This window comes from Salvelinus namaycush, chromosome 34 (genome assembly GCF_016432855.1).
Source record: "Salvelinus namaycush isolate Seneca chromosome 34, SaNama_1.0, whole genome shotgun sequence".
Taxonomy (NCBI): domain Eukaryota; kingdom Metazoa; phylum Chordata; class Actinopteri; order Salmoniformes; family Salmonidae; genus Salvelinus; species Salvelinus namaycush.
Window position 1 is genome coordinate 27125874 of NC_052340.1, and position 19043 is coordinate 27144916.

The 19043-nt window shown below is 43.1% G+C and overlaps 1 protein-coding gene across 3 annotated transcripts in view; it reads right to left on the reverse strand.

Annotated features, from left to right (window-relative positions):
* LOC120028305 (serine/threonine-protein kinase ULK2-like) overlaps window positions 1-19043 on the reverse strand; it is a 79300-nt gene that overhangs the window by 15293 nt on the left and 44964 nt on the right. For all 3 annotated transcript variants that reach the window (XM_038973508.1, XM_038973507.1, XM_038973509.1), the window contains 10 exons: window positions 17279-17315; window positions 9460-9633; window positions 8895-8968; window positions 8642-8743; window positions 8322-8380; window positions 8135-8217; window positions 7969-8019; window positions 7739-7827; window positions 7111-7279; window positions 3935-3989 (listed from right to left, as the gene is read on the reverse strand). In XM_038973508.1, coding sequence (XP_038829436.1) covers window positions 3935-3989; window positions 7111-7279; window positions 7739-7827; window positions 7969-8019; window positions 8135-8217; window positions 8322-8380; window positions 8642-8743; window positions 8895-8968; window positions 9460-9633; window positions 17279-17315 — 893 coding nt within the window. The remainder of the gene's footprint in view (window positions 1-3934; window positions 3990-7110; window positions 7280-7738; window positions 7828-7968; window positions 8020-8134; window positions 8218-8321; window positions 8381-8641; window positions 8744-8894; window positions 8969-9459; window positions 9634-17278; window positions 17316-19043) is intronic.

The following is a 19043-nucleotide window of genomic DNA, read 5'->3' on the forward strand; positions in this document are numbered from 1 at the left end:
GCATATAGGGAGGTCAGAGACCAGGCAGTGGTGCCTGGACAACAACCTCTCCCTCACCAACAAACGTAACGTTCATGGTCCAAACACACCAAGACAGTCGTGAAGAGGGCACGACAACGCCTATTCAGGAGACTGAAAAGATTTGACATTGTCCCCAGATCCTCAAAAAGTTCCACAGCTGCACCATTGAGAGCATCCTGACCAGTTGCATCACTGCCTGGTATGGCAATTGTTCTGCATCTGAGCGCAAGGCACTACAGAGGGTAGTGCGTATGGCCCAGTACATCACTGGGGCCAAGCTTCCTGCCATCCAGGACCTCTATACCAGGCGGTGTCAGAGGAAGGCCCAAATAATTGTCAAAGACGCCAGTCACCCAAGTCATAGACTGTTATCTCTGCTACCGCACGGCAAATGGTACCAGAGCGCCAAGTCTATGTCCAAAAGACTTAACATCTTCTACCCCCAAGCCATAAGACTCCTGAACAATTAATCAAATGGCTACCCTGACTATTTAAATTGACCCCCTGCCCTTTTATTTTTTTACACTGCTTCTACTCTGTTATTATCTATGCATAGTCACTTTACCTGTGCATAGTCACTCTATCCTGTACCGCCGCACATTGACAGTGTACCGGTACCCCGTGTACATAAGCTCGTTATTATGATTCTATTGTGTTACTTTTTATTACTTTAGTTAATTTAGTAAATCTTTTTTCTTAGAACTGCATTGTTGGTTAAGGGCTTGTAAGTACGCATTTCACTGTAAGGTTGTATTCAGTGCATGTGACAAATAAAATTGGATTTCAACCAAAACTAAAAAGGGCCATGAAATGTTAATCAGTGGCATTTAGAAAGGGAAAACAAACCAACTATTCCTGTGGTTTATTCTCTAACCTCAGTACACTGTATTACCCCATGCAGTCATTCAGTTTAACACATTCATTTATCCCCAGAGCAGGTCGTTAAAATCTGTTGTGTTCTAACAGAAGCTAATTGGGACATTGGAGCTACACAGGGTGCTCTCCCTAACAAAAGGCAGTTTGTAAGTCAGTGTTGCTTTACTGTTGACCCGTTTGTCTTTACTGCATCTACCCAGAGGGGAATGGAAACACAGCACTGTCTTTTCCCTCTCTTCCTCTGTGTGCACCCTCTCACTCTAAATACTCTCCCCTTTTTCTATTTGCTTTGTGTCTGCTCGTTGCTCTCTCCTAATTCATCTTGGGCAGCTGTTCTCTCTTTCTACTTACCTCCCTCCCTTCTTTCTTTTCTCCATATTCATCCTTAGTAATGGCTCTGTCTCTCTGCACTCCCATCTCCCTCCCTCCCCCTCTCATTCCCTGGCTCAGGAATCGATTAAGGACAGACAGAGCACAGGGGAAAAACAATTGACAGTGGGAGGTGAGCTGACTGAGGGGTGGGATCCTCCAGGAATAGAGAATGACTCTCTGGCACTCAGACTAGCTCCTCACCTTACCTCATCCACAATAGAGAGTGGTCACAGAGGGGCAGGCTGAGTATTAACCACCTTGCAGCACAACCAGGGAACCAAGGGAAAGAGAACAAAGAGGGGAATAATGGGGGCAAGGGACAGGCCGAGAGAGAGTTAAAGATGCAGCCCGGGATCTTAAGTACTTAAAAAGTATTAACATATTTTACGAATTGCAATTTGTAACCTTTGGAGCATCACTTTAAGAGACAGGGTAAAGAGGGGGAGAGAAAAACCATCACCCCAAAGATGAAAATGGAGAGATGGTGAGAAAGGAGGAAAACAGCTATTTGTTTGAGGAGAGCATGAGGGGAAACAAACTAAGGAATAGATGAGGGTGACTACAAAACTGTGAGAGGGAATGGAAACAGTGATAGAAAACAGTATTACTGGAGGCCGTTTACAAAGAGAGAAACTGCTAGAAAACAGTATTACTGGAGGCTGTTTACAAAGAGAGAAACAGTGATAGAAAACAGTATTACTGGAGGCCGTTTACAAAGAGAGAAACTGAGTGCTAGAAAACAGTATTACTGGAGGCTGTTTACAAAGAGAGAAACTGAGTGATAGAAAACAGTATTACTGGAGGCTGTTTACAAAGAGAGAAACTGAGTGATAGAAAACAGTATTACTGGAGGCTGTTTACAAAGAGAGAAACTGAGTGATAGAAAACAGTATTACTGGAGGCTGTTTACAAAGAGAGAAACTGAATGATAGAAAACAGTATTACTGGAGGCTGTTTACAAAGAGAGAAACTGAGTGCTAGAAAACAGTATTACTGGAGGCCGTTTACAAAGAGAGAAACTGAGTGATAGAAAACAGTATTACTGGAGGCCGTTTACAAAGAGAGAAACTGAGTGATAGAAAACAGTATTACTGGAGGCCGTTTACAAAGAGAGAAACTGAGTGCTAGAAAACAGTATTACTGGAGGCTGTTTACAAAGAGAGAAACTGAGTGCTAGAAAACAGTATTACTGGAGGCTGTTTACAAAGAGAGAAACTGAGTGCTAGAAAACAGTATTACTGGAGGCTGTTTACAAAGAGAGAAACTGAGTGCTAGAAAACAGTATTACTGGAGGCTGTTTACAAAGAGAGAAACTGAATGATAGAAAACAGTATTACTGGAGGCCGTTTACAAAGAGAGAAACTGAGTGCTAGAAAACAGTATTACTGGAGGCTGTTTACAAAGAGAGAAACTGAATGATAGAAAACAGTATTACTGGAGGCTGTTTACAAAGAGAGAAACAGGGAGAGGAACATGGGGAGTGAAAATAAAAAGAAAGTTATAGATGACAGTGGAGAGCATTGTCTTGCTGCAGGCTATTTACAAACACAGAGAGAGTGTGGGAGTCACATGAGACAAGGAAGTGGTGTTTGTGCCTCTGCTTTCAGTGTGTGTGTGTGTGTGTGATATATATATATATATATGTGTGTGTGTGTGTGTGTGTGTGTGAGTGACAGTCATTTAAGATGCCGCGACAACAACAGTCACATTTGCCCAAAGCGATTTCCTGTGTGTGTGTAAGAGATCTATTCTCATACAACAGGCCTGCCTCGTCTGGGTGGTTCAGGATATAACTGACCTATACACAGTAGCCGTTTATCTGAGACGTCTACACAATTTTGACATGAACAAAATGCCTTATTTAGGCATTGACATAGCTTCATAGAAATGGAAGACTGATATATTGCTTTCAGAGACAAATAGCATGTCTTTTATGACTAAGGAGTATAAAACACAGCTGCTGTGCACACTGACAGACACACTGAGATGTAGAGTGTTTTATGTAGCATTCTACATAGACATGTCTATATGGAGTAGACAGAATGACTTACTCATGCAGCTCATTCACAGCACACACACACACACACACACACACACACACACACACACACACACACACACACACACACACACACACACACACACACACACACACACACACACACACACACACACACACAATATCTGGGGCTGAAATAGCAGCATGCACATCAGACTGGTTAATTGTTTTTAACGTTGATCATTTCACCACACATATGTTTTGTGTCAACCATTATTAGATCTGTCCAATGTGCTATAATTCAAATTGATCTAATACATAAATAGTCGGACAGTGGAAATATCCTGAAATATCCCAGTTTAGGGACACAAACAGACTGTTTGTTAATCCTCTCTGAGTTTAGGTTACATTTCTATGATGCAACAAGTCAACAGTGAAAAAATGATCGATTTCCATGGAGCAACACGGTCAAGCCCAGGGGAGTCAACAGAGGAACCAGGTCAGGTCATCTAGATATTGTGCTCCTGGGAGTTCTTTTGTGTTCTGGTATTCTCTAGTATGTAGAGGAAGTGCAGGGACAAGGTTTATGTTCCTTTCTGATGGTGGCCGGCCCAAATCAGACAACAACAATATGTTTAGAGCTGAAGTTGATGACGTTACACTCACCCTCCACACCACTCTGCGGATCCCCGACGCCCCACTGCTCCCATTGGCTGGTCATCTGAGGAAGAGGAGAGAGAGGGAAGTGAGCAAACCAGACAAGAATAGAAACCATGCCACATTAGTGAATTAACTGACTACCCATACCGCCACTCAAAATGTGTCTATTTGGTCAACTGTCTGTGTCAAGTGTGAGCAGGTGCTTAGTGTGTGTGTTTTATAGCAGGTGCTCAGTGTGTGTGTTTTATAGCAGGTACTTAGTGTGTGTGTTTTATAGCAGGTGCTCAGTGTGTGTGTTTTATAGCAGGTACTTAGTGTGTGTGTTTTATAGCAGGTGCTTAGTGTGTGTGTTTTATAGCAGGTGCTTAGTGTGTGTGTTTTATAGCAGGTGCTCAGTGTGTGCGTTTTATAGCAGGTGCTTAGTGTGTGTGTTTTATAGCAGGTGCTCAGTGTGTGTGTTTTATAGCAGGTGCTCAGTGTTTTATAGCAGGTGCTTAGTGTGTGTGTTTTATAGCAGGTGCTCAGTGTGTGTGGTTTATAGCAGGTGCTCAGTGTGTGTGTTTTATAGCAGGTGCTCAGTGTGTGTGTTTTATAGCAGGTGCTCAGTGTGTGTGTTTTATAGCAGGTGCTTAGTGTGTGTGTTTTATAGCAGGTGCTTAGTGTGTGTGTGTTTTATAGCAGGTGCTTAGTGTGTGTGTTTTATAGCAGGTGCTCAGTGTGTGTGTTTTATAGCAGGTGCTCAGTGTGTGTGTTTTATAGCAGGTGCTCAGTGTGTGTGTTTTATAGCAGGTGCTTAGTGTGTGTGTTTTATAGCAGGTGCTTAGTGAGTGTGTTTTATAGCAGGTGCTTAGTGTGTGTGTTTTATAGCAGGCGCTTAGTGTGTGTGTTTGATAGCAGGTGCTCAGTGTGTGTGTTTTATAGAAGGTGCTCAGTGTGTGTGTTTTATAGAAGGTGCTCAGTGTGTGTGTTTTATAGAAGGTGCTCAGTGTGTGTGTTTGATAGAAGGTGCTCAGTGTGTGTGTTTTATAGAAGGTGCTCAGTGTGTGTGTTTTATAGCAGGTGCTTAGTGTGTGTGTTTTATAGAAGGTGCTTAGTGAGTGTGTTTTATAGCAGGTGCTTAGTGTGTGTGTTTTATAGCAGGTGCTTAGTGTGTGTGTTTTATAGCAGGTGCTTAGTGTGTGTGTTTTATAGCAGGTGCTTAGTGTGTGTGTTTTATAGCAGGTGCTCAGTGTGTGTGTTTTATAGCAGGTACTCAGTGTGTGTGTTTTATAGCAGGTGCTCAGTGTGTGTGTTTTATAGCAGGTGCTTAGTGTGTGTGTTTTATAGCAGGTGCTCAGTGTGTGTGTTTTATAGCAGGTGCTCAGTGTGTGTGTTTTATAGCAGGTGCTCAGTGTGTGTGTTTTATAGCAGGTGCTTAGTGTGTGTGTTTTATAGCAGGTGCTTAGTGTGTGTGTTTTATAGCAGGTGCTTAGTGTGTGTGTTTTATAGCAGGTGCTTAGTGTGTGTGTTTTATAGCAGGTGCTTAGTGTGTGTGTTTTATAGCAGGTGCTCAGTGTGTGTGTTTTATAGCAGGTGCTTAGTGTGTGTGTTTTATAGCAGGTGCTTAGTGTGTGTGTTTTATAGCAGGTGCTTAGTGTGTGTGGTTTATAGCAGGTGCTCAGTGTGTGTGTTTTATAGCAGGTGCTTAGTGTGTGTGTTTTATAGCAGGTGCTTAGTGTGTGTTTTATAGCAGGTGCTTAGTGTGTGTGTTTTATAGCAGGTGCTCAGTGTGTGTGTTTTATAGCAGGTGCTTAGTGTGTGTGTTTTATAGCAGGTGCTTAGTGTGTGTCTTTTATAGCAGGTGCTTAGTGTGTGTGTTTTATAGCAGGTGCTTAGTGTGTGTGTTTTATAGCAGGTGCTTAGTGTGTGTGTTTTATAGCAGGTGATTAGTGTGTGTGTTTTATAGCAGGTGCTTAGTGAGTGTGTTTTATAGCAGGTGCTCAGTGTGTGTGTTTTATAGCAGGTGCTTAGTGTGTGTGTGTTTTATAGCAGGTGCTTAGTGTGTGTGTTTTATAGCAGGTGCTTAGTGTGTGTGTTTTATAGCAGGTGATTAGTGTGTGTGTTTTATAGAAGGTGCTTAGTGAGTGTGTTTTATAGCAGGTGCTTAGTGTGTGTGTTTTATAGCAGGTGCTTAGTGTGTGTGTTTTATAGCAGGTGCTTAGTGTGTGTGTTTTATAGCAGGTGCTTAGTGTGTGTGTTTTATAGCAGGTGCTCAGTGTGTGTGTTTTATAGCAGGTACTCAGTGTGTGTGTTTTATAGCAGGTGCTCAGTGTGTGTGTTTTATAGCAGGTGCTCAGTGTGTGTGTTTTATAGCAGGTGCTTAGTGTGTGTGTTTTATAGCAGGTGCTTAGTGTGTGTGTTTTATAGCAGGTGCTTAGTGTGTGTGTTTTATAGCAGGTGCTTAGTGTGTGTGTTTTATAGCAGGTGCTCAGTGTGTGTGGTTTATAGCAGGTGCTCAGTGTGTGTGTTTTATAGCAGGTGCTTAGTGTGTGTGTTTTATAGCAGGTGCTTAGTGTGTGTGTTTTATAGCAGGTGCTTAGTGTGTGTGTTTTATAGCAGGTGCTCAGTGTGTGTGTTTTATAGCAGGTGCTTAGTGTGTGTGTTTTATAGCAGGTGCTTAGTGTGTGTGTTTTATAGCAGGTGCTTAGTGTGTGTGTTTTATAGCAGGTGCTTAGTGTGTGTGTTTTATAGCAGGTGCTCAGTGTGTGTGGTTTATAGCAGGTGCTCAGTGTGTGTGTTTTATAGCAGGTGCTTAGTGTGTGTGTTTTATAGCAGGTGCTTAGTGTGTGTTTTATAGCAGGTGCTTAGTGTGTGTGTTTTATAGCAGGTGCTCAGTGTGTGTGTTTTATAGCAGGTGCTTAGTGTGTGTGTTTTATAGCAGGTGCTTAGTGTGTGTCTTTTATAGCAGGTGCTTAGTGTGTGTGTTTTATAGCAGGTGCTTAGTGTGTGTGTTTTATAGCAGGTGCTTAGTGTGTGTGTTTTATAGCAGGTGCTCAGTGTGTGTGTTTTATAGCAGGTGCTTAGTGTGTGTGTTTTATAGCAGGTGCTTAGTGTAAGAGAAGTGCTGCCAGTAGGCCTAATTAGTGTAATAAGGAGTAGCAAGTCTTCAGTGTGTGTGTGTGTGTGTGTTCCTGCAGACTCACAAGACTCTGTGGAGAGGTGTGGCACCAGGACAAAGTCGTCCGTGTCGCTGGAAGAGTTCTTGCTGCTGGTGCTTCCTCCAGACTCCTTAGACAGCTGCAGGTAGTTTGGAGGGCCCAGGGGGGGCGATGACAGACAGTCCTCAGGTAACGTCTGCATGTCTGGGAGAGACTGAAGAAGGGAAGGGGTATGTGTGTGTTGTAGTGAGCAAAAGGTGTGTGTATGTTTGTGGGGGTAGGTGGTGTGTGTGTGCGTACGACCGTGTGTGTGTGTGTGTGTGTGTGTGTGTGTGTGTGTGTGTGTGTGTGTGTGTGTGAATGTGAGGAGCGTAGGGCAAGAGAAAGAAAGCAAGAGGATCAATCTCAGTGAGAGAGAGGGCTTGGGCTGTACAATTCAATTAGAGCCAGACTGGGCTATCTAGACTGTCAGAATAATGCAATCACAGTGGACAGAGAGAAAAAGTACATCCCTGGGAAACTCAGTTTGTCCGTTTTCCCACAGAGTTACTGTACAAAGTCTGGATTCTTCAGTGCTCAGTGTTGAGGTGTGGTGCTATGCCTTGAGGTACAGATAAACCCACTTGTTGTGGAATGAAACTATGAGGTGTATAGGCAGTCAGGATTAACTTACGGCAGGGGAGTTGTAGCGAACAGAGGGCGAGCTGCCACAGGTGATGTCGGTCACAGCGCTAGGGCAGTTGGGTACTGGAACAGGACATGCTGGAGAGAAAACATACAAATACATGTTTTCACACAAGACCTAAGTGTTCTCAACATCAACGCCATCTCACAATACAGCTATGATACCACAACATGTATTTCCCTGTTATTGATGAAGGAAGTTTTCATCTATCTACTCACATTTTTTGATGGCAGACAGTGGATCTAAGAAAGGATGGCTGAAAAATGCATCTGAAACAACAAGACAGAAGTGTGAATGTTAGAGAAGTAATATCCAATTGATTAATAAGAAACATTATGTTTTAAATCATTTCCATTCTAGAAGGGAAGTGGCGTCAGAACTGACCGAAGTCCATCCTATCCTTCTGGTTCCTCTGCAGCAGGCCTAGCAACAGGTTGCCAAGGGGAGGAGACGTCTCCCTCGGGATGCTGGGTAATAGAGGCACAGACAACACCTTCCGGTTAAAAACACAACTTTTCAGCCCAAATGGCCTCGATCAGATAGTTAATCATTCTTAAATCCTATCACCTACATGGGCAGCAGCGACTTGTTCTTCTCATAGAACATCCTCAGGTCCTGGGGACTGTTGGCCTAGAGAGAGAGAGAGAGAGAAAAAGAAAGAAAGAAAGGAAAGAAAGGAAAGAAAGAAAAGAAAAGAAAGGAAAAGAAAAGAAAGAAAGAAAGGAGAGATCGAGAGCAGAGTGACAGGGGGTTTGTATACTACTTCTATAAATGCACACCATGGGTGACATTTTTCTTGCAGAGGCATGTGCTATTTTCTTCGCACAGTTTCATTCTGCTTTGTGTGATGAAAAAAAGATGCCCCATATCAACTCCCTCTCTCCATCCTACCTGGAAAGGTGGCTTCCCTACGAGACACTGGTAGACGACCGTCCCAATGCTCCACATGTCTGCCTTGGCGTCATAGTTCTGAGACATGATCACTTCCGGGGCCTGGTTAGAGGACAGAGGTTAGAGGTCATGCTCTGAAAGGACCGTTCCAGTTGCAGGTTTCTGAGTAAGCAAAGCTGTTGTCACAGGAGAACAAGAGACTTAGACACAACACCCTTACACACACAACAAACACTAACCCGCATCCACTCACCATGTACATGGGGGAGCCACACAGCGTGGCAGCCATCATGTTGCTCTGGAGATATCGTGCGAAGCCAAAGTCAGCTGAAAGAGAGAAGTCCATCAGTCAGTCAGTCTGTCTGCCTGTGTCTGTCTGTCTTATTAATAACAACTATTGATCGCAGTGTCACGACTCCTATTCCCAAGCCTCTCAGACACTAGACAATTGGGCACTCAACACACAACATGAGTCACCACACCTTCTGGGAATAGCATTGTGCAAACTAAATATAGCTGTGAGGTTCAAAACAACTAACCATGACCTTAGCTAGCGATCATTGTGGTGCATCTTGATACATGATATATGACACTTGTGTGACACAATAAGACAAATCATACGATGGCTAACAGTTCATAGATAGGCCATCTCTATATTTACAGTATAAACAGTATTTATATCGTATAAACATTATGAAGTTGTGTATATACAGAAATAACACTATATACAGAATTAAAGGGATAGTTGTCTTTTTGAAGGTTTAGCTTAGTTTTAGCTGAGTGTGTGTTGTGTTTGAGGGGCTGGGTTGTTCAGTCACCTATTTTGATGCGGATGCCGTTGATACTGGATCTCTTGCGGCTGGTGTATGACAGCAGGATGTTCTGTGGTTTCAGGTCTCGGTGGATGATGCCTTTACTGTTGAGGATCCTCATTGCTGCTGCTATCTGCTGTAGGAACACCCTCAGAGTGTCTTCTCTTAGTGTCCCCTTGGCTAGGGAGAGGAGGGGAAACTACTTACCCACAATCCTTCAGTATACAGTACAAATGTATTGGCACATAATGTATGAAGACGAGGGATGCAGTGGTAAAAGAATACTACACCCACACTGGCTATTAGCATATGTTATCTATACAAAACTACATTACCCATACTACACTGAAATCTCTATAAATGACATTACCCATCCACTATGCACTAGCCTAGAGGCCACAGATACAACTTTTTACAACCATTTTACACACTAACGTTTCACCCACACTGATCATTAACATGCATTTACATTTTTATATTTCCATTTTAGTAATTTAGCAGACGCTCTTATCTAGAGCGACTTACAGTAGTGAGTGCATACATTTTCATACTTTTCCCCTGTGGGAAACAAAGCCCACAACTCCGACTTTGCAAGCGCCACGTTCAACCAACTAAGCCACATGGGACTTATACAAAACATTTGCCAGCAGTTATACGCACTCGAAACCTCCATCTCCCTTAATGACTGATTGCCTCGGCTTACATTTAAGCAGGGGCGTTTTAGAAGGGGGGGGGGGGGGGGGGCATACAGTTGAAGTCGCAAGTTTACATACACCTTAGCCAAATACATTTAAACTCAGTTTTTCACATTTCCTGACATTTAATCCTAGTAGAAATTCCCTGTTTTAGCTCAGTTAGGATCACCACTTTATTTTAAGAATGTGAAATGTCAGAATAATAGTAGAGAGAATGATTTATTTCAGCCTTTATTTCTTTCATCACATTCCCAGTGGGTCAGAAGTTTACATACAGTCAATTAGTATTTGGTAGCATTGCCTTTAAATTGTGTCAAACGTTTCCGATAGCCTTCCACAAGCTTCCCACAATAAGTTGGGTGAATTTTTGCCCATTCCTCCAGACAGAGCTGGTGTAACTGAGTCAGGTTTGTAGGCCTCCTTGCTCGCACACGCTTTTTCAGATCTGTCAACAAAATGTCTATAGGATTTAGGTCAGGGCTTTGTGATGGCGACTCCAATAACTTGACTTTGTTGTCTTTAAGCCATTTTACACAACTTTGGAAGTATGCTTGGGGTCATTGTCCATTTGAAAAACCCATTTGTGACCAACCTTTAACTTCCTGACTGAGATGTTGCTTCAATATATCTACATAATTTTCCAACCTCATGATGCCATCTATTTTGTGAAGTGCACCTGCACCTCCTGCAGCAAAGCACCCCCACAACATGATGCTGCCACCCCCGTGCTTCACGGTTGGGATGGTGTTCTTCGGCTTGCAAGCCTCCCCCTTTTTCCTCCAAACATAACGATGGTCATTATGGCTAAACAGTTTTATTTTTGTTTCATCAGACCAGAGGACATTTCTCCAAAAAGTACGATCTTTGTCCCCGTGTGCAGTTGCAAACCGTAGTCTGGCTTTTTTTATGGCGGTTTTGGAGCAGTGGCTTTTTCCTTGCTCAGCGGCCTTTCAGGTTATGTCAATATAGGACTCGTTTTACTGTGGATATAGATACTTTTGTACCCGTTTCCTCCAGCATCTTCACAAGGTCCTTTGCTGTTGTTCTGGGATTGATTTGCACTTTTCGCACCAAAGTACGTTCATCTCTAGGAGACAGAACGCGTCTCCTTCCTGAGCGGTATGACGGCTGTGTGGTCTCATGGTGTTTATATTTGCGTACTATTGTTTGTATAGATGAACTTGGTACCTTCGAGCGTTTGGAAATTGCTCCCAAGGATGAACCAGACTTGTGGAGGTCTACAAATTCTTCTCTGAGGTCTTGGCTGGATTCTTTTGATTTTCCCTTGATGTCAAGCAAAGAGGCACTGAGTTTGAAGGTAGGCCTTGAAATACATCCACAGGTACACCTCCAATTGACTCAAATGATGTCAATTAGCCTATCAGAAGCTTCTAAAGCCATAACATAATTTTCTGGAATTTTCCAAGCTGTTTAAAGGCACAGTCAACTTAGTGTATGTACACTTCTGACCCACTGGAATTGTGATACAGTGAATTATAAGTGAAATAATCTGTCTGTAAACAATTGTTGGAAAAATTACTTGTCATGCACAGAGTAGATGTCCTAACCGATTTGCCAAAACTATAGTTTGTTAACAAGACATTTTTGGAGTGGTTGAAAAAACAAGTTTTAATGAATCCAACCTAAGTGTACGTAAACTTCTTTATATATATATTTTTTTTATCCTGTCAGATAGATGCGCCAAACAGCCTACCCGACTGCTAGGAGGGTCCTAAATGGACCACATGGTCCTAAAGCACACCGTTGCCTAGTTTTGTATCACATTCCAATGATAAAACTGGGGGGAACAAAAATGCAGAATGTGTGTGTGTGTGGGGGGGAGGTGAAAGTTGCACCCCTTCAACTGCACCCTGAATCCAAGGGAAAGCAACCTGCACAAAATGCTTATTCTGCAAGTAGTCTACATCTTTTATGCAAGCACAACTGATTAGGGTAGTAATTGTTTGAACATTAGCAGCCTAAGTAATACAAGTATTAACAGTGAATGTTAGCTAGCATACGAGGTCAGGCAGTGGAGTGTGTCTGGTCCCTGCCTGTACTGGTTGCAGTGAAACAACAACATTAGCTAATCCAGTGAGCTGCTAGCTAAGAGGATTCCTGGGTAAATGAAACCATTATGGTCACAATGGATCTTATCAAATCAAATCAAATTTTATTTGTCACATACACATGGTTGGCAGATGTTATTGCGAGTGTAGCGAAATGCTTGTGCTTCTAGTTCCGACCATGCAGTAATATCTAACAAGTAATCTAACCTAACAATTCCACAACAACTACTTTATACACACAAGTGTAAAGGAATGAATAAGAATATGTACATAAAGAAATATATGAATGAGTGATGGTATAGAACGGCATAGGCAAGATGCAGTGGATGGTATAGAGTACAGTATATACATATGAGATGAGTAATGTAGGGTATGTAAACATATAAAAGTGGCATTGTTTAAAGTGGCTAGTGATACATTTATTACATCAATTTTTCCATTATTAAATCTAACCGTGCATACACACATTAAATCAGGGATTTAACAACATTCTCTCTAAAGTACAACAGTGGCAACTTCTTCTAACACAGCAAAGTTGTGCAATTAGAGAAATAACATAACATGGTTGTGTGATGCTATTATACAAGGGTTTATAAGGGAGGGAGAAAGAGAAACAGCGAAAAGAGAGAGGGCGAAAACGACAGAGAGAGAGAGAGAGAGAGAGAGAGAAAGAGTGCACACGACAGAAAGGGGGTGTGTGACAGTGCGTGCTAGAAGAGAGGTACAGACACTGTACCATGCCCTGAAGTGACGTGAAAGCGTGCGACAGTACAACATAAAAAATAAAATAAAAACAGTTCCCCTGATAACAAGTGAATCAGAACAACATGAGGACCAGAGTCCACAACACTGCTTTCCTCACTACACCAGTATTTACACTAAACCTGCTGCACTGGGACGTTCTGTTCCTCTGTCCATCTTAAGACTCCCCATTGACCTCTTGTTATGGTGTCTATTTCATGATGACCTCTCTCCAACTCTTTCTCTGTTCCTCAACTGTAGCTCTGCTGGGATTAACACATAACTACCTGATGTTGATGTTGACATACAGTACCAGTCAAAAGTTTGGACTGACCTACTCATTCAAGGGTTTTTCTTTATTTTATTTTCTACAATTTTCTACATTGTTTAATAATAGTGAAGACATCAAAACTATGAAATCACACATATGGAATCATGTAGTAACCAAAAAGTGTTAAACAAATCAAAATATATTTTATATTTGAGATTCTTCAAAGTAGCCACCCTTTGCCTTGATGACTGCTTTGCACACTCTTGGCATTCTCTCAAGAAGCTTGACCTGGAATGCTTTTCAACAATCTTGAAGGAGTTCACACATATGCTGAGCACTTGTTGGCTGCTTTTCCTTCACTCTGTCTATCTCATCCCAAACCATTTCAATTGGGTTGGGGTTGGGTGATTGTGGAGGCCAGGTCATCTGATGCAGCACTCCATCACTCTCCTTCTTGGTCAAATAGCCCTTACACAGCCTGGAGGTGTGTTTTGGGTAATTGTCCTGTTGATAAACAAATGATAGTCCCACTAAGAGCAAACCAGATGGGTGCCGTATCGCTACAGAATGCTGACGTAGCCATGCTGGTTAAGTATGCCTTGAATTCTAAATACATCACAGACAGTCTCTCCAGCAAAGCACCATCACACCTCCTCCTCCATGCTTCATGGTGGGAACCACACATACGGAAATCATCCGTTCACCTACTCTGTGTTCCACAAAGACACGGCGGTTGGAACAAAAAATATACAATTTGGACAGATTTCCACCGGTCTAATATCAATTGCTCATGTTTCTTAGCCCAAGCAAGTCTCGTCTTCTTATCGGTGTCCTTTAGTAGTGGTTTCTTTGCAGCAATTCTACCATGAAGGCCTGCTTAACGCAGTCTCCTCTGAACAGTGGATGTTGAGATGTGTCTGTTACTTGAACTCTGTGAAGCATTTATATGAGCTGCAATCTGAGGTGAAGTTAACTCTAATGAACTTATCCACTGCAACTGAGGTAACGCTGGGTCTTCCTTTCCTGTGGCGGTCCTCATGAGAGCCAGTTTCATCATAACACTTCGTGGTTTTTGCGACTGCACTTGAAGAAACTTTAAAAGTTCTTGAAATTTTCCGTATTGACTGACCTTTACGTCTTAAAATAATGACAGACTGTTCCTTCTGTTTGCTTATTTGAGCTGTTTTTGCCATAATATGGACTCTTTTACCAAATAGAGCTATCTTCTGTATACCACCTCTACCTTGTAACAACACAACTGATTGGATCAAACGCATTAAGGAAAGAAATTCCACAAATGAACTTTTAACAAGTTAAATGAAATGGATTGCAGGTGACTTCCTCATGAAGCTGGTTGAGAGAATGCCCAGAGTAAGCAAAGCTGTCATCAAGGCAAAGGGTGTCTACTTTGAAGTCACTCAAATATAAAAAATATTTTGAATTGTTTACTACATGATTCCATGTGGTATTTCAAAGTTGTGATCTCTACAATATAGAAAATAGTAAAAATAAAGAAAACCCTGGAATGAGTAGGTACTGTACATATGCAAACATGATCCATGACTGAGTTCATCAGGAAGTGTATAGGAGATGTTGTACACACTGTGACTATTAAAACCAACCCTAACCAGGAACCGTGGATAGATGGCAGCATTCGCGCAAAACTGAAAGCGCGAACCATCGCATTTAACCATGGCAAGGTGACTGGGAATATGGCTGAATACAAACAGTGTAGTTATTCCCTTCGTAAGGCAATCAAACAGGCAAAACGTCAGTACAGAGACAAAGTGGAGTCGCAATTCAACGGCTCAGACACGAGACGAATGTGGCAGGGTCTACAGACAATCACGGACTACAAAGAGAAAACCAGCCACGTCGCGGACACCGACGTCTTGCTTCCGTACAAGCAAAACAACTTCTTCGCCCACTTTGAGGATAACACAGTGCCACCGATGTCGCCTGCCACCAAGGACTGTGGGCTCTCCTTCTCTGTGGCCGATGTGAGTAAGACATTTAAATGTGTTAACCCTCGCAAGGTTGCCGGCTCAGACAGCATCCCTAGCCGCGTCTTCAGAGCATGCACAGACCAGCTGGCTGGAGTGTTTACGGACATATTCAATCTCTCCCTATCCCAGTCTGCTGTCCTCACCTGCTTCAACATGTCCACCACTGTTGCTGTACCCAAGAAAGCAAAAGTAACAGAACTAAATGACTCTCGCCCCGTAGCACTCACTTCTGAGAGACAAGTCAAGGATAATATCACCTCCACCCTACCTGACACCCTAGACCCACTTCAATTTGCTTACCGCACCAATAGATCCACAGACGATGCAATCGCCATCGCACTGCACACTGCCGTATCCCATCTGGACAAGAGGAATACCTATGCAAGAATGCTGTTCATTGACTATAGCTCAGCATTCAACACCATAGTACCCTCCAAGCTCATCATTAAGTTCGAGGCCCTGGGTTTGAACCCCGCTCTGTGCAACTGGGTCCTGGACTTCCTGACGGGCCGCCCCCAGGTAGTGAAGATAGGAAACAACATCTTTACTTCGCTGATCCTCAACACGGGCCCCACAACGATGCATGCTCAGCCCCATCCTGTACTCCCTGTTCACCCACGACTGCGTGGCGACGCACGCCTCCAACTCAATCATCAAGTTTGCAGACGACACAACAGTAGTAGGCCTGATTACCAACAATGATGAGACAGCCTACAGGGAGGAGGTGGGGGCCCTGGAAGTGTGGTGCCAGGAAAATAACCTCTCACTCTACCTCAACAAAACTAAGGAGATGATCGTGGACTTCAGGAAACAGCAGAGGGAGCACCCCCCTATCCACATCAATGGGACCGCAGTGGAGAAGGTGGAAAGTTTCAAGCTCCTTGGCGTACACATCACGGACAAACTGAAATGGTCCACGCACACAGACAGTGTGGTGAAGAACGTGAAACAGCGCCTCTTCAACCTCAGGAGATTGAAGAAATTTGGCTTGGCACCTAAAACCCTCACAAAACTTCTACAGACGCACAATAGAGAGCTTCCTGTCGGGCTGTATCGGCAACTGCACCGCCCGCAACTGCAGGGCTCTCCAGAGGGTGGTGCGGTCTGCCCAACGCAGCACCGGGGGCATACCACCTACCCTCCAGGACACCTACAGTATCCGATGTCACAGGAAGGCCAAAAAGATCATCAAGGACAACAACCAACCGAGCCACTGCCTGTTCACCCCGCTATCATCCAGAAGGCGAGGTCTGTACAGGTGCATCATAGGTGGGACCGAGAGACTGAAAAACAGCTTCTATCTCAAGGTCATCATACTGTTAAATAGCCAACACTAGCACATTAGAGGCTGCTGCCCTATATACATAGACTTGAAATCACTGGCCACTTTAATAATTATAACACAAATCACTTTAACAATGTTTATATATTTTGCATTACTCATCTTATGTATATACTGTATTCTATCCTATTCTACTGTATCTTAGTCTATGCCGCTCTGACATTGCTCGTCCAAACATTTATATATTCTTAATTCCATTCCTTTACTTTAGATTGTGTGTATTGTTAGATATTACTGCACTGTTGGAGGTAGAAACATAAACATTTCGCTACACCCACAATAACATCTGCTAAACACGTGTATGTGACACATTTTTGTTGCTGTTGATATCAACAGGGAGGCAGGTGTGTGTGTTATGCAATTCACAGCTATGAACTGCTATATCATTAAAGTCAATGACATACCACGTAGATCTCCACAAGCAGAATCCTATTAAGACATTCAGTGCTTGGTGCTTTCTTGGGAAGCATTATGAGAGATGAGTGACCTTTGAGATGGCACATTTCTAGACTTGCGTCAGAGCTGTGCTGACCTCGGTGCTAAAGAAAGAACCCATTGTGTCATAACACTGTGGTGGCTCCTACACACAGCACTCCCTTGCATTGGGAACACACACACACACCCCCCCCTCCTCTCCACCGCTAGTTACTTTGTTTTGATGAATAATACCCAGTGTGTATTGAGATTAGTGCGATGCTTACCTTGCAGATAGTCAGCCAGATCGCCACCGTTGCAGTACTGTGGGGAGGAACAAGACAAACAAAACCATTCTATTAGCAGACTGTGTAAGAACAACATGGATTAACAGTATCAAGCTCTGTGTGTGTGTGTGTGTGTGTGTGTGTGTGTGTGTGTGTGTGTGTGTGTGTGTGTGTGTGTGTGTGTGTGTGTGTGTGTGTGTGTGTGTGTGTGTGTGTGTGTGTGTGTGTGTGTGTGTGTGTGTGTGTGTGTGTGTGTACGTGCATGTGTTGTATGTGACCACAAAGCCCAGATAACGATGGGTCTCATCAATTAATCTGATGAATGGCTGTGCTGTTATCAGTACTGACAGTCTCTGTTAATCCTTAGTCAACACAGAGAATGGAAAGGAGAGTAGTCCAAGAAAGACAGAGAGTTAGTGAGCGAGTTAGAGAAAAGGTATAAGGGAGAAGGGGAAAGAAAGTGGAGGAGAAAGAGGGCAGCTAGGTGGTAGGAACATTTAAGATAGCATCTACCCCATGTCTGTCCACCATTTCCAGTTCTGTCAGTTGAACCACCAATTAAATCCTGTTGGTTACCAGAGCTTCCTCTGATCAAAGCATTGGTTTGATCTGGCCTTAAAGAGCCTCTGCCTTATCAGTGACCGATAGGATCTGACTCCAGTTCAGTTTATTACCACACCATGTTGTTTAGCCTTTGTACAGGGAAATCAATTACAGCTCAGATCCTTATATTGACACATGGATGGAGTGAGAGACATGCTCTGTGTGCATTCCAATCAGTTTACTGCAAGCAGCAGAGGCATTGAGCAGAGTTTAAATAAGACATTCTTAGGGTTCCACCATAACCACATAATGCTAAGGTAATATTCATATATTTAACTCTTATGGGGGTGCCCACGTTGATTGCTGTAAGGTTATGGGCCGCCATGATTTGTTTTCCGTGTGAGGAGAATAATTTTTGAGGCACATACTGCATATTAATAATGTTCGCTCAAAAAAAGAGATTGCTTTGTTTCATACAGAGAGTCAATGTTGCAGCTAAAACGGCAGTGTTTCCCCTAAAACAGTTTCCCTTTCGATGTGTTCCTACCGGTGCCAAAATGCTGGAGTATGAGCCCTGAGCACTGACTGCTTAATAAGTAATAATTAATCTGATCCCTCCTCTAACCTGAGTAAGACAAGCCTTTCTTACTAGGCAAAACAAGCAGTCTGGCAAACACCAGCCAGATTAGCATCCATGCTAGCCTACTGTCGATGCTATCTATGCTCATCTCTCTGGTAGGGGTATACATTGATTAAGCAGCCTGGTAACTAGAAGACCAAAGCCAGATTTATGTCTGTTTCTTCTCCTGTGCCAGAGACCCCACCCCCTTAGTGTCAGTGTGGCTCTCAGAACACAGCGGTATCTACAACAAGCTAGAACACCCCAGGCAGGCCAAGGTAAAAGGTACCAGGGTCCCATGACACCTTGCACAGCCAGTTAGCTTAACAACAGCAAGAATATGAGAAGGGGCAGAATAAGTATTGCAGGGATAAATATAAAGCAAATTAACAATGTTTTGCAAATGAACAACAGTATTCCTGGAAAGCGGGGTGTGGGTGTACAGGTATATTTTTAAAGGGCTACTTAAGGTGTCATATAGTTAGTTTCTTTCCTTCAGGCGGTTTGTGGAATTTTTTGGTCTTGAGCAATGAGAGGGAGAGAGGAGAGAGAGAAAGAAGAAGGGGGATGGGAGAGGCAGAGTGAGGACAGGCGCACACTGGG